General features: G+C 50.1%; 1 protein-coding gene across 1 annotated transcript in view; it reads left to right on the top strand.

Moving 5' to 3' along the window:
- The first annotated feature begins 452 nt into the window (after positions 1-452).
- The window catches only part of YPEL2 (yippee like 2), a 38,391-nt gene continuing 24,241 nt past the window's right edge, over positions 453-14,602 (top strand). Inside the window, exon 1 of the mRNA XM_037163583.2 lies at positions 453-750. Coding sequence (XP_037019478.1) covers positions 634-750 — 117 coding nt within the window. The 5' untranslated portion in view covers positions 453-633. The remainder of the gene's footprint in view (positions 751-14,602) is intronic.

Genomic DNA, 14,602 nt, shown 5'->3' with positions numbered 1-14,602 from the left:
AAATCCATATGTGACCGTTGACACAGCGACTCTCTAGAGGCTGAATTTCTCCCTGTGCTCTAGCTGTTAATCTGAGTTGGCTCAGGAGAGGGGGGCCGTTGGAGGCCTTTTCCAGGGCCTGTATAGGCAGCACGTCTTCAAGCCTGGCCCTTTCCAGGGCCCCCTTGAATGGTGGCCGTGCCAGTCTGCTGCTGTCGGTGGGGGCTGCCCAGGGACTGCTCGGAGCACCGAACTTGCAACTCCAGAAAAGCAGCAGTTCTGAGATCTGGGATCCTCAGTGGTTTTTTTTCCTTCATGAGCATCTTGACACTGTGCAAGAAACAGGGTGGTCATTGGTCCTGTAAATGTCACCCTCCTGGTGGCCGTTGGCCTCTACGTGCTTTGCAGGAAGCCCAGCTCCGTTGGCTGACGCTGTTCCCTTCTCTTGGCACTGCAGGCTGCTGAGAGCCGGCCCCAGACCCCTGCTGGAGGGCCCTTCCTCTGAAGACATCAGCCGTGTGTGGAGCCTGCCCCACACCCACCCGCTGCCAAACCACGGCCTTCACCTGCGTCTTCCGGTGTTTTCCCTGCGACCCGTCCTGTGGGAGTGCCTCGTGGGCCACCCCAGAGTTCGCCCCACGCTCCGCAGCACCAATGGTGAAGATGACAAGATCCAAGACTTTCCAGGCCTATCTGCCCTCCTGCCACCGGACCTACAGCTGCATTCACTGCAGGGCCCACCTGGCCAATCACGATGAACTCATTTCCAAGGTACTCGTTCCCTGTGGGCCTTTCTCACCTCCCCTGGGGCGGGGGTGGGGACTCCCTGACGTTGCATAGGTTTACAAGCTCTCCCAAAGAGCCTGGGACATTTGTACTCCATCTTCCGTGTAGAGAAAAGAATGCTGTCCCACAGGGCTGTGTCATTCAACTGAGAAAGAACTGAGTTTTGTTATTTTGGAAATTAGGTGTCATCTCGGTAGGTGGCTGGCAGGCTGGAGGGGAGGGGCTGAGGTTGGCAGATGAGCACCATCCAGAGTCCTGCTGGCCTGCACGGAGAGCGTGAGGACATGGATGGGGCTGGGGCATCTTGTCGCAGGGCTCTTCAGCTGAGATGAGAGGGGATGTTGTCCTCCACACCCCTGGGAAGGCCCCGAGACTCTTGACTCAGGAGGATCGGGAGTGACTGGGTGAAGAGTGGACTCGCTGGCCTGTGGGGACATTGGGGGCTTTTTACACGAGGTGACACAGCACGGTGTTTGATCCCCATCAGAAGAAATAAATGGAACCCTGTTCTGCCAAGGAGCCTTGGCAGCTGCTTTCCAAGGTAGGGGTGGGGGGAGGGGACTACTGGTAAATAAACGAACCTGGCATCCCAGTTGCTCGCTCCAGGAACTGGCTCCTCAGGCAGTGTTCTTGGGGGAGCTGCTGCCCTCCTGACCCCGAATCCCCAGGGAGGAGAAACAGGTTTTACTCTGCTGTGGGAAAAGGAGAAAGAGATCATGGGGGACTTTCCTAAAAAAACCCTCCTCCCTCAGAACCTGGACTGCATGCCATTAAAGTGGAAAAAAAAAAGAGAGAGAGAGAGAGAGAGACAAACAAACCTTTATGCAGACCCAGACTAAGTTAAAAAAAAAATGGAACTGCTAGAAAAGGTGGCCTCACCTTTGCTGCCTCTGGCTTGGTAGCCCCAACCAGAAAGGCGTGAAGGGTCACCAGTTCCAGAACAGTCCTGTGCAGCAGGCTGATTTGGCGGGAAGGGAGGAAGGCTGCCTGAACAACTACCTCTGGGTGGTGGGGATTCTTAAACCAGGACTGAGGGCGGACTCCTCTTCCAGGGTCTAGGGTTACCACAGAGCTTGCACCCTGGGGCCCTCGGAGCCCTGGCGCCTGGCTCCCTTCTCTCTGCCAGTTACTCTCCTCGACGCTATTCGCGTCCTGCCCAGCCCATCGCTTCCTTCTCCGTCACCTAACGCATCTTGTCGGGATTCCTTGGATCTTTGGGGAGCCCATTGAGTCTGGAGGTTTGGACGCCGGGAGGCCATGTCAGTGAGGGGAGATAGGAATCGGTCCTCTTTGCTTTGGAAGAGCGCCTGCAAGCTTGGAAAATGGGAGTTGTCCTTTTTCTGAAAACCTCCAGAGAAAGTGGAAGCCAAGACATTTTTTTTAATGCCAGGAAGAAGTGCTCTGTAGCGTAAGAAGTTGAGGTACCCGTAAAATTTTAATGCCTTCTCTGTACTCAAAACCGCTCCCTGCACACTTTTCACTGTTGTCTCAACCCTGTAAGAAGCCTTTAAGATCAGTCATGTTTTGTGTGGATGGAGAAGCTGAGACTTTTAAATGTTGTCCAAGAATTCAAACTGGAGGCTCAGAGAAGAGAGAGCAACTACTTCGAGCGTCTTCAAGGATTTCTGGAAGAGGCGGGTCGTGTAAGGTGGGCCAGAGTGCATCCGTGGCAATGGTAATGGATTTCAAAATTACGTCTAATCTCTGGCCCAGTGTGCAGGGCCTTGGGTAATCTGGCAGAGCCTGCCTTTTGAGTTAGGTCTCCTGCCAGTTCCTTGCTTTATGTTCCAGCCACTTGGAACTGAATACGCAGTTAGGGGAATTTCAGGCCGCTATGCCTCGGCCAAGAGCAGCCCTTTTTCTTCACCTTCCTGTCTCCCGGGAGCCCCACACACCCTTCCCCACCTGGGGCTGTTTTCTACTAGCTTTGTGTCTCTGGGGTCCAGAGAGGCAGAGGCCCCTGGCAAGAGCTCAGTAAACGATCAAATAAATGGGTGGATAGAGCCTGAGCTTTGGGAGAAGACAGGTGACGAGCAAAAGAGACCTTGTTGGCCTCCTGTTTTTTTTTTCGTGCCCCTCTTGGGGCAGAAAGGCTCATTCATAAATCCTGGCCAGAGTCAGCAGAGGCTTCAGTTTCGTTGGTTACAACCGGTGCACAGATGGGGTACATTAGAGTTTGATGATTTAAAGAGTTGGGTTAACTGCCTGGCTGTGGGGAAGGACCGAGGGAACTGTGGCTGGCATTGCACAAAGGCCCTTTATCCCACTGCTTAGCCACCCCCAGCAGTAAGTAATCCATAGATTCGTATGCCGGTCCGCTTAACGGAAAGATCATTGCCCCAGCCCCCTCCCTGGAAAATGGGCCTTTCTTTTCATTTTGGTTCTCTCTTCCATTTCAGACCGTTCAGGGAGAGAATGTTTGTCCTGTTCTTCCCTTCTGACATAGTCTCCTATGTGGTGTCAGAATCCGCCCAGTGGGAGTTAGGGGCTGGGAAGCAGATAACTGGAGCAGCAGTGTAATTAAATGATATGCGGGCTTGCAATGGAGCCTTTCATCTGGAAGCTCGACATTCCATTGTTTGGTCTTAAAAAAAGTAAAAGCGAGTCTGCCTTTACCCTGGAGAAGGCGACACGAAGGTCCAGAGCACCGAAGCTCTGAGTATAGAGCCAGCAGGGAACCGGGGCTCCCTTTCTATCAGTGTGGCAGAGTCCACGTGGAAATGCGTAGCCGTCAGGTTTTAAACAGTGAGGGCCTGTATTGACGTGCGGTGTAAAGAGACCAGTGTGGCTCTGTTGGTTGAGCGTCCTGTACAAAGCGAAAGGTCACCAGTCCGATTCCTGGTCAGGGCACTTGCCTGGGTTGCAGCTTTGGTCCCTGGTCGAGGCATGTTCACCAGGCAACCGATCCATGTTTCTCTCCCTCTCTTTCTCCCTCCCTTCCCCTCTCTTTAAAAATAAATAAATAAAATCTTTAAAAAAAGAATTCTGCACCAAGGGTTCTACCTTCCCAGCTTGCTCTGGATCTCCAGAGGCTGCTTGCCTAGACTCAGCCGTCCAACCTCCGATTCTCAGTTTCTCTCCAACAAAAGGAGAGAGATTTGCTGTGTCTAATGCCGAGGCGCTAGCACTGTGTGCCGTCGCCAGAACAGTCCTGTGTGGTAGGTGCACCTTCTTTGAGGCTGGGTGGGGGGAGCAGGTTTACCTCATGGGGTTGCTATGAGGCTGGATGAGATCATGGATGTGTGGGTGGTTTGCAAATCAGAGAAAGCTGTATGTGAGTGTAAAGTAGTTCCTCTGCTTTTCTTGGACTTGCCGTCCAAAAAGAAAAAGAAAGAAAAGAGGAAAGGCGAGGGGTGGGGTGGAGGGGATTATTCCTGTCTAACACCAAGCAAATTTGGATTAGCCAAAATAGTTTCCCTTAGGAGCGTGAGGTGTGGGAGCTGGGTGGAGAGGAAGAGGAAGTAGAAGACGTCCGCAGCGCAGGCGCGCATGCTTGCAGAAAGGCAGCAGCAGCATTCGCTCTGCAGGGCGGTGGGCGGGTGGGGGCCGGGGAGGCGTGGAACTCTGAAACTCTGAGTAGGTAACAGAACTGTCTGGGGAATGTGCTGAGGGGCACCCTGCAGCCTCTTCCTGGGGGTGTTGCAGCCCGAATGCCGGGGTGTCCGCGAGCAGAGGCGTTCGGAGTTGGCATGAGGAACAGCTGGTTCCCGCTGTTGTTTCTTACTGGTGCAAGCCCCAGGATGAAAACGGGCCTCGGTTATAAAATAATGATGGTGTCAACGGGAACAGTTGACCCTGAGTGAGAGCCATCTAAGTGCTTTTTTAAAGAAGATGATCAAAACTATCAACAGTAAAATAACAACACACTCACAACTACCAACAACTGAACCTAAAAAAAAGAAAAACGAAAACAAAATCAAACTAAGCAAACAAGTAGAACAGGAACAGAATCACAGAAATGGAGATCCATGGAGGGTTATCAGCGGAGAGGGTTGGGAGAAGAACGGGGGAAAGGGTACAGGGAAGAAGCAGCATAAATGGTAGGTAGGAAATAGACGGGGAGGTTAAGAAGAGTACGGGAAATGGAGGAGCCAAGGAAGTTACACGTCTGACCCGTGGACGTGAACTGGGGGGCAGGATGGTGCTGGTGGGAAGGCGGGTGCAGGGAGGAAGGAATAGAGAAAAAATGGGACAACTGTAACAGCATAATTAATAAAATATATTTTAAAAAAATACTCTTTAGTGGGTACTGTTATGGAAAGCTGGATCTTAACAAAGCTTTTCCCTGAAAATTTTCCGTCGGTAGTCATTCCCTTCTCTCCCACCCGCTAACCCTCCCGTGGCATGGTGGCATGGGCCCTTTGGGAATAGTGAATTGGGTTACTCTCTCCCAATCCCACTCTAGGGACAGGGGCTTCATTTCAGGGTGCGGGTTGCTTTAGGGCACTGGATTGGTGGAGGGAAGGTGTCGTAGGAGGCCCTGGAGGGGGTGTCCAGTGAAGGGGACAGGGACAGTCGTTTGCTCACCCTCCAAAACTGTATTTTACTACGTCAGATCTTCAGGTCACTTATCTTCTGGTGTGACAAGTGCAGAATTCCAGGAGGCGCAGGTCATCAAGGGCAGCCCTCTTCATGAGGAAACAGGCCGTGGGCCGCTCAGTGACCAGCTGAGGTCCCACAGCCTTGGAGCCAGGTGTGCCTGCCGCACGCCCTGCAGCTGCGCTCTGTGTGAACAGCTCTGGCTCCACTCGTTTTCAAGAGCCGGGCCTCCCCCTGAGGTTCCTGGCTTTTTGGAGGCAGGTTCTTTTTGTTCCCTGTGGAGTTGCATTGGGCTTACAGTGGGTGGCATTTTGGTTTTCCCTGCCTGCCTAGACGTGAGATGAAGCACTGCAGTCAACAGCCTGAGGAAAGTGGCAGGGCAGGGAACAGGATGTTCTGAGGCGCTGTAGTGATCTAGTCGCTGCCGAGAGGCCCCTCCCCCTCCGTCTCCCACCTCTGCCCCTGCCACCAGTGTTCCGTACCAGCAGTGCTCAAACGGACTGGTCGCCCCTGCACAGTGGCTCAGAGGTGGTGGATGTGGAGGGGGTGCCAGTGTGGGAGTACAGAAACCTGACCCGTTCTGTCTGTATCGGATTCGTTTCCCTGAATTCCCACCGCCCACCCGCTTGTCTTTAATGGACAATAAAAGCAGCTTTCCAAAATAGTAATGCAATTATTTATGGCCGGAAAATGTCGTTTAAAAAAAATACAGGAACAGAATTTCTAGGTATCTACTGATTTTGTTTTCCCCAGGTACTCCGCAGACACCACCGTGTGCGTTGGAGTACGTGGGTCGTGTTAGTGGCCGCTGCGTCGCGTGCAGCAGGATAAGTCATAACGAACGTGTACAATGAGATGTGTTATTTAGGTAATTCTTGCAAGTTATATTTTGAAATCTGATTTTATCAATTAAGAGGTCTTTGGTATCCAATGGATAGGCCAGTGATTTTTTTAAGCATTTAATAAAATTAGTATTTCTATTCTAGCAAGGCAAGAAAAAACAGATTGTGTGTAGATCTCTAAATAGCTATCTCATAAAAAGTGAACTTTTTGTTTCCAAAACAGTGGGACCCAGGCTTTTACCGGAGTGATTTGATGAGCCTGAATAAGCAACAAAACACCGAGAACAGCCCAGGCGCCACTGTGCCTTTGTCGCTTTTGCAGTGTTTGCAAACCAGTGTGAATGTTTGTCAGTGTTTCCCAGAGAGTGTTTCTGAGGTCCAGTAAAGGCAGTGGGAGAAATTATGGAAGGGTTACAGCATAAGCCAGTAGGCCCAGTGTGAAACCTCATCCCATCCATTTAACTTCTGTAAAGAAAATTCCATCTCTAACCTAAAATTACTTACTTTACTTCGTCTCTACAAGTATTTGACCTTTGAAAGCCTTAACCTCCTACCCGATGAAATCTTCATTCTGGAGAAGTGCAAAAGAGATTATCTGTCAGCCACCTGGGAAGGAGCAAGAGTCTACACAGAAACCAAGACTTGTAGAACCAAGTCTACACAGAAAATCTCCAAACAAAGAAAGGCACGTCATTAGATCACAGTGTTTCTTGGTGAAAATAAACCATTGGGAGCTTGTAAAATATAGTATCTTGTGGTATTCCCCCCCGACCCTGGCCACAAGAAACAGAGATTGAGTCAGTTTGGGGTGAGATCAGCCACAAATTAGGCTGGTAGGACTGTCCATATGGCAGGACTGTGTGAGGCGGGACCGCCAGAGCAGGGTCTCAGAGGCCTCCGTTGTGTGTGGGTGACGGCAGTGGGCATTGTGCCTAGTTTGCTCTTTTGTCTCATTGGCTGTGGTCGGTCACTGCACAAATGCTAACAATGTGGTCTGTGTATATATGTGTGCGGCGCTGTACTAGATACTATGATGCTACCCTTAAGGAATTTATCTTCAAGGGACTTCCACTCTAGTCAGGGAGATAAGTTTGTAAGTCATCCCTTCTTGAAGTTTGTACTTTACCTTCTATTTCTATCTGAAAGCAGTTACCACAGTGTAATGACACATGTCTCCCATTAGCTTGTGAACTACTTGAGATGCTTGTGATGTCATCTTTATGTCCATAACACTTGGCACAGCTCCTAGAGACTGGTAGATGTTCCGCGAATATCTGACTGGATGACTGTGACTAGGGTAGAGACACATGTCAGGGGTCCCAATTTGGGGTCCATGGATTGGCTTCAAGGGATCCCTGAAATTGGATGTGTAGTTCTCTGTGCTCTTATATTTTTCTAGGGAGGGTTCCATGACTCTCATCCAGTTTTCAAAGGGTTTGTTGCTCAAAAACCCCTGTATGAGCCATCTGTCTAGAAACTGAAGTTCTAGGAAAACTCGGTAGACGTGACTTTGAGGTGCGCCTAGAAGCAACAGCCTAGACCAGTGGAAATGGGTAGGGAGGGGCTCGGAGAAGGGCAGTGTGAACAAACTGGACACAGGACGTGTGCAAGGAGCAGCCATTCTTTGGGGTTTGATACTGAGGAGCAGATCGAAGGGTTAGGTTGAAGCCAGATTGTTGGAAGCACACAGGTTTGGACTTCATCCTGCTGGCAGGTGGGTACTGCTGAAAACTTGGAGGAAGTAGTTGCACGACCAGAGCTTTGCTATGAAATGGCGGGTGCTGTGAGTGGTAGGTGAACAGCTGAAGAGACTAGAAATGGAGAAATGAGTGTGTACGCACTGCAGTGATCTGAAGGGGTGCCAGGCATGTGGTGATCATTCAGCACATGCTTGTTGACCACTGCCTGGGGGGAGAAGTACAAGCAGTCTATCATTTTTAACCATGAACAAGAGAAATTGAATGCGGGAAGTCACCCTCTTTGGATGAGGCAGACCTGTCTGTTCTGTAGTGATGCCTGTTCTACGTGAAAAATACGAGCACAAGTAGAATTGCTCACCAGCTGCCACAGCCCAAGTCTGGAGAATCATCTGTGTGCCGCAGACAGCAGGCAGCTGGGGCACATGCATCGGCTCAGATGCAATCTTTTCTCTGTGGTTGCTTTCGATACCAAAAGGAAATGTTGACTTGAGCTATGAGGCGTACCCTGAAAATGAACTCTGTGGTTTGCAAATGCCTGTACGGTTCTAGTCATAAGATTGGTTGGTACATTAGTGTGTCGGCGTTCAGTAAGGGCGCTAGTGATTGCAAGCTTGTGTTCCTAGTCAAAATCCAAAGAAACCCTTTCCAACAGGGTGCTCTCCCTGGGGCGCAAGCAGTGGGTGCAGGACCTTCTCCCCGTGTTTTTACACACTGTACTCCCTCCATCTCTGGTAAAGCCGCGCCATCGCCGGTTTGGCTGTTTGTGTTTTGGGGCCTGGCCAGAATCCACCGTTATACACTGCTCATACAGTTTAATAATACGTTTTTGCATTTGAAACAATGTGCCAGGCCCTAGTCTGGGTCCTAGAAATAGGGAGATAAGGCCAACATTCCTGCATCTTTGGGCCACGTGGGAATGAAAGACTGTTTGTGGAGGACGGCAAGTTACAGGTGAGGTTGTGCTGGGGACATCAAAAACACAGGGTGAGACACCTACATTGCCTCTATTAATTGCTATTTATTGAACATCTACAGTGTGCTGAGGGCGCCTTTTACCTTTCATCATTTACAACATCCCTTCAAGGTGGGGATGAAGCGATTTATTGCTGAGGCTGTAGATGACCAAGGAGCTTCGAGGGGCACAGAGCCGGATGGGGCTGTGCCCTCACTGCCATTAAGGGCCGAGGTAGCTCCTCTTGGCATTGGCTGTTTTCTGGCCTCACTCAGTGACATTGGTGGTGAACCCTACCCTGGGTTCTCTCTCTCACCTAGAGAATCCTTTCTTTCCCTGGATTCAGTTTCTATCCATCTGGGTTTTTTGGTTGTTGTTTTTTTTTTTTTTTTTTTTGCATCTACTCATGCATTTATTAAAATTGAATATGTGGTAGGGAAATTTAAAACAAAATACAATACAGTTAAATAATATAAGATCAGATACATTTCAAGTCCACGTTAGAGAGTTTATTGTGTGGAAATTTAATTGAATGCTCAGGAAAATCTACTTTGCTTTTTTGCACCTTATGTGGCCAAATGCACATTTGTGGGCAAAACAGCACCAAACCCAGACAGACACCGCAGTGGTCACTTAGCAACATGTTCTCATAAGGGAGATCGAGCCAGGTGCACAGGGCTGTGCATTAACCACCTAGAAAGAGGTCGCACAATTGTTCTTATAAGAACATGAGGTGAAAGGGGCTAAAAGAGAAATGCAAGAAAAAAATCCCTGCAATATCCTATGCATTATATTAGGCAATTGTATTAAAAAGCTTATAGAATGATATAGGGGGCTAAGTCCTCTTCGTTGACAATTATGAAAAAAGAATCTTTTTCTTTCCATAATCATTTCCATCCAACTTTATAGAAACATAAGTAGAATCTATCCCTTCTTCAAGACCAGTGTAAGAGTTTTCTAGGATGTTTTCCTAGATAATGGGATTTCATCTTCCCACTGAATGTCTACAAAGCTCACTGCCGGGTTGTTCACTTGGCAATGAATAATGACTGTCTTATAATAAATATGGTCTGTGTTATTGAGGTTACACGCACTTTTTGTGCGTAGTTGTCTTGTTTCGGAACAAGATTCTAAGTGATCTGGAGTCATAGACTCTCAGAGCGTTAGAGCTGGAGGGGCCCCCGAACCTGGGTTTTCTCGTTCAACTCCTTGCTTTACAGGTCAAGAAGCCAAGGCCCAGAGAAACTGAGGGCCTCTTGACTTTGCACTGTGCCACCTCCTCCCCACCGGACCCCCGACTGCCTCGCACTTACAGGTGCTTGGGAAGGCTGCGGGCAGCCCTGGGGAAGAGACTGGCGGCCGGGAGAACGAAAGCAGCAAGCTCTGTGGTCTCGGGGAAGACTGTTCTTTCTGCCTCCCCTTTCTCCTTATCCTACCAAATGAGGTGTTAGATGAAACTGTCTTTGGAAGTTCCTTTCACCTCCCCCATCTTCTGACTCTACTGTAGCAGCAAAAGGTGATATGAAGCAACAGAACTCAGTGGTTAACAATATGGCATCTGAGCCAGAACATTCCCAGGGTTCAAACTCTGGCTTCTTCATTTAGTAGTTATTCAGGTCATTGGGAAATGGGATTAGTATTAATATTAGATACTGTAACTCATTGAATTCTTGTGGAAATTAAAGAGGTAATCAATATAAAGTACTTTACAGTACCTGACATGTAGTAAGTGCTCAGTAAGTGCTGCTGCTGTTTTCTCTATTGAGCAAAATAAAAACAAAGTGGCATTCAAACACAGCCAGGCCCTGGCCCCCATGACTGCCTGGTGTATTGGTTTCTGCTTTTCTGAGAGACTCTGCTGTTGCCTTTTAGCTATACGGCTGGTCTTCTGACGCCTCTGTGATCTCTGAGCGTCTCATTACTTAGAATTCCAAAGAAACCAACGGGTCTTTGGAGGTAATTAAATCACAGCAGCAGCGGCCTCCACCCCGCTCTCTGGGCCTTACCTGCAAGCAGCTCGGGGTCTCTCTAGAATTTAAATGGAAAAATCTGTCCCATCCTCTTCCTTTCTGTCTATCAGGTGGGGGTCTTGCCTCTGTCCACCCACCAGCAGCTTACAGAGACCTCCAACTACTACGGTAGCCGCAGCACAGGCAGCTGGAGGAGAATCCAGGGCCTGGGTGTCTAAGCAGGAGCTAAGAATTGCTTGTCAGTTTGGTTCACTTTGTGACGGTTCACTGTGGCTGGGTAGTGCTGGTGGTGGTGTGAGCTTCCTTTGAGAGAAGTCATTTTGCTTATCTTTAAAACAAAACAAAACACAACAAAAAAGAATCTCCGATAACCTTTGTTTTTAAAGCACTTAGCCTGTTCCTGAGGGGAGGGTTTGACCTGGTGACCCAGAATATTGGCTTGGGTCAGGGCTGCCAGGCCAGGGAGAGCTTTAGCTCCCTGCTTCCCCACCCCCCTTTGCCTGCTGCTGGCCGCCAGACCGTGACTCAGGGGAGGAGGGGGAGTGGGGAGGAGACTGGCTCTGCCTGCTGCTGCTAAAAACAACACCTCCTGGGTCCACAAACGCCCTCCCTCCAGACCACAGTGATGTCAAGAGGCAAAGCAGGTGCTGCTGGCTCTCACCCCCCCACCATCCCCAACGCCTTTGGGCCTTTAAAGGGGCAACTAATGATTGTTGAAAGTTAAATAAGTTATCTTTGGGGGCCAGGAACCCCACTTCCTCTCTTGGTAGGCTGGTTCCACCAGGAAATTGGACTAACAGGTACACGAGGAGACAGAAAAGCATTTTCTCGCCCAAGCGAAAGGTCTCAGCACAGCTTCCCACACTATGCCCTGTCACCTGTTCCCCACTTAGCGACTCCTCTCATATAGTGGGGACACAGTGGCAACAGATGTGTGCCCTGCCCTCACCCAGCGTGTACCCAGTGCCCTTTGTCTAAAGGAGCAGCTGGTGGCCACGGGGGGGGGGGGGGTCTCCATCTTGAGCCTGGCACCAAGTCATCTGGGGCAGCCGAGGAGCCAACATTTCCATACTGCTTTCCATTCCATTTGCCTGATTTTCATGCCCAAATGTACATAGCTTTTCCCTAGACTATCCCTGGCCTCCCGTCATGTCAGCCCAGGCTGGTGCAGCCTCCTCAAACTGCCAGCTGGGCTCTTGCTGCCTGAGGTGGCTGGTGAATGAGACCTGCTGTTCTCGGGTGTGCCGTTGGGGGAATGTCTATTTCTAGGACCAGGCCTCTCACCCTTGCATGGCGGCTGCATTGTTTACTTGTTGGGTTTTTTTTTTTTTTTAATTTTACCACATTGTTTACTTCTGAAAGCAGCTTGACTTTATCCTCAGCTGGCCCCTCCCCTTTCGATGCCAAAAGTCCAGAAGGACGGGAAGGGCTCTGAAGAGTCCATTAAGGTTGGTCCCAGACAAATGAAAAACCCAAGGAGAGAGGAAGCAAGAGGAACCAGACACCCTGCAGCTCCTTAAGCTCTAATTCCCCACATTTCTTGATCCTCTCAGCAGCAGGAGAAAGAAAAGAGCAGAGCACGGGTCGGGGAGGAGAGCTCCTCCCAGTCTGTCTCCTCTGTAAAACAACAGGCCGGCCTGCCTTGGGCCCTGAGGGGTAGGTGTTGGGCAAATACTCGAGGAAGGAAAGCCGATAAGATGTGTGCTGACAAATCTAGGTCACCAGGCTGCTGCAGGCACCTGGATGACTGGTCACCTTGAAATGGATGGGAGGGGGGAGGAACGGACTTTTGTTCAGGGCACAGACCAGCCAGCTTCCTGTGCCTTTGTTTATTCAGTAAACATTTCTCGAGCATCATTATATTCCAGGCCACATGTTAGGTGTTTCAAGCCCTTATGTGTCTCCTTTAGGCAAATCTCCTCCTGGATCCCAGGCCCATAAATGAGCACTGAAAAAAAAGAAAATGACATCATGCAAAAGCCAGTCCACTGACTTCCAGAGTGGGGGTGGCCAGTCTCTTGGTAGACGAAGGAGCTGTTTGAAGTCTAATTTCCTGTTCCTTCAGCTGGATCAGGGGTTGGCAGAACTTTTCTGTGAAGGCCAGGTGGTAAATATTGTAGGCTTTGCTGGCCGTGTGGTCTCAACCACTCAGTTCTGCAGCCATAAAATACATGGACAAACTCGGCTGTGTTCCAGTGACACTTGATTTGCAACACAGGTGAGAGGCCCGTCTCACCCTTTTGTGTTACTTGCCGACCCGTAGGCTAGAAGTTGGAGCGAGTGTTGGAGAAACAGGGTTATGTGATTTGCAGGAGGAATTCCAAGTCCACGCGTGGCTACATTTGGTAGGGAGAGTGTAACAGTCGGTGCCCTGTGCTCATTGACAAGGTTGATTGACACTCCGGTGTAAGTTTAGCTGCACGGAGAACTCTACTGCACAGGCCAGACTTCAGCCTCAGCCACCTAGCACCCATGTTCCCAGCAAAGGTTACCGGGTGACCAAGCCAGAAAATGCACAAGGTTTCATACAACCTCAGCACTCTAATGGGAAACAATGTGGGGCCCTGCTGCTGGGGAGACCATTTGAATGGTTAAGCCACCTCTGCTCCAGGGCTGGCTCTGCCACTCACTATTCACGGTGGCTTTGCAGTCACTTCATCTCTCTGACCGGTCAGCAAATACCGAGCAGCGTATGAGGTACTGGGGACTCAGAAATGGACGCAACGAAGTGTTTGCCCTTCGGTAGCTTATGGTCTAGCAGGAAGGACAAGAAAGATGCAGTGAAACCGAGGCTGTGAGTAGGTAATAGTTCAGGGTGCTGAGGGCAAAGAGCAGGCGGAAGGTTTACTAAGTGATCAAGAAAGGGAAGTCCGTTCTAAATAGAGGCAGAGGAACATTCTAGAAGAGCTTGAGCCTAGGGAACCCCAGGTGAGAGACGGAGAAGGCATGTGCGAGGGATTCAGGAGGTGGGCCTAGCAGCCCGGCCAGGGGGGTTGGACGTAATTCTGTGTGCCTCGGGGGGCCACTGAAAGGTCCTCAGCAGGGGAGCGATATCATTTGATTCAGATTGGACTCACCTTCTCCAGCTTCCGTAAACCATATATTCATGAGCTTTGTATGAACAGGAATGTTGATATTGTATAAAGTTAACAAGCATGATAATTAAGCCAGTGGCTGTAATTAATAACCAGGCTGGGTCCTTCCCTGGTTGGTGCCTTTAGCCAAACATCAATCAGATCAATCACTGGCCAACACCAAACACCCATAACCCTGAGAAGAGAGCCTCCAGGATTCCCAGGTGCCCTGGTTTGCTGGGCCAGGCCCTCCCTCTTGTGTGACCCTTCTGGCTTCTGGAAGCTCGTTGGATTGACAGGGCTGGCAGTCAGTTTACGTGCACATTTACGTGTCTTTCTGTTACTCTGAAGGGATGACTGAGTTGTGGAATTCAGATGGCTTTGGGTGCAGCTTTGAGGTTTAGGACGAAGGGTGGTGGGACGGGGCGGCAAGTGGCTTCCGCAGTCTTCCCGTGTTGTAGGGCTTCCTGGGCGTGATGGAAACCGGCATTAGAAGGTGGGGACTCCCGGGCAGTGGTCCCCGAACCAGGCAGCTCGTCGGCGTAACCTGGGTGAAAAGGCTGACGCCCAGGGCCCACCTGCAGACATCCCTGTTCTCTGTAGGTCTGAATGGGTCCAAGAATTAGGGCCCCGACTAGAGCAACAAACAAGTGACCTACGGCCCCAAATTTAAGGAGGCATGCATTCTTAGGGTCGCACAGATACAAAGGCAGCACTTCAGAATGAGCACCTGTTGAAATGTCCCGCTCTAGCTTTCTGG

The sequence above is a fragment of the Artibeus jamaicensis genome, unplaced genomic scaffold, assembly GCF_021234435.1.
Source record: "Artibeus jamaicensis isolate MK-2021 breed Jamaican fruit bat unplaced genomic scaffold, CSHL_Jam_final contig_1998, whole genome shotgun sequence".
NCBI lineage: Eukaryota > Metazoa > Chordata > Mammalia > Chiroptera > Phyllostomidae > Artibeus > Artibeus jamaicensis.
Note: the sequence above shows the minus strand (reverse complement) of the source record. Positions and strands in the feature narration are given on the sequence as shown.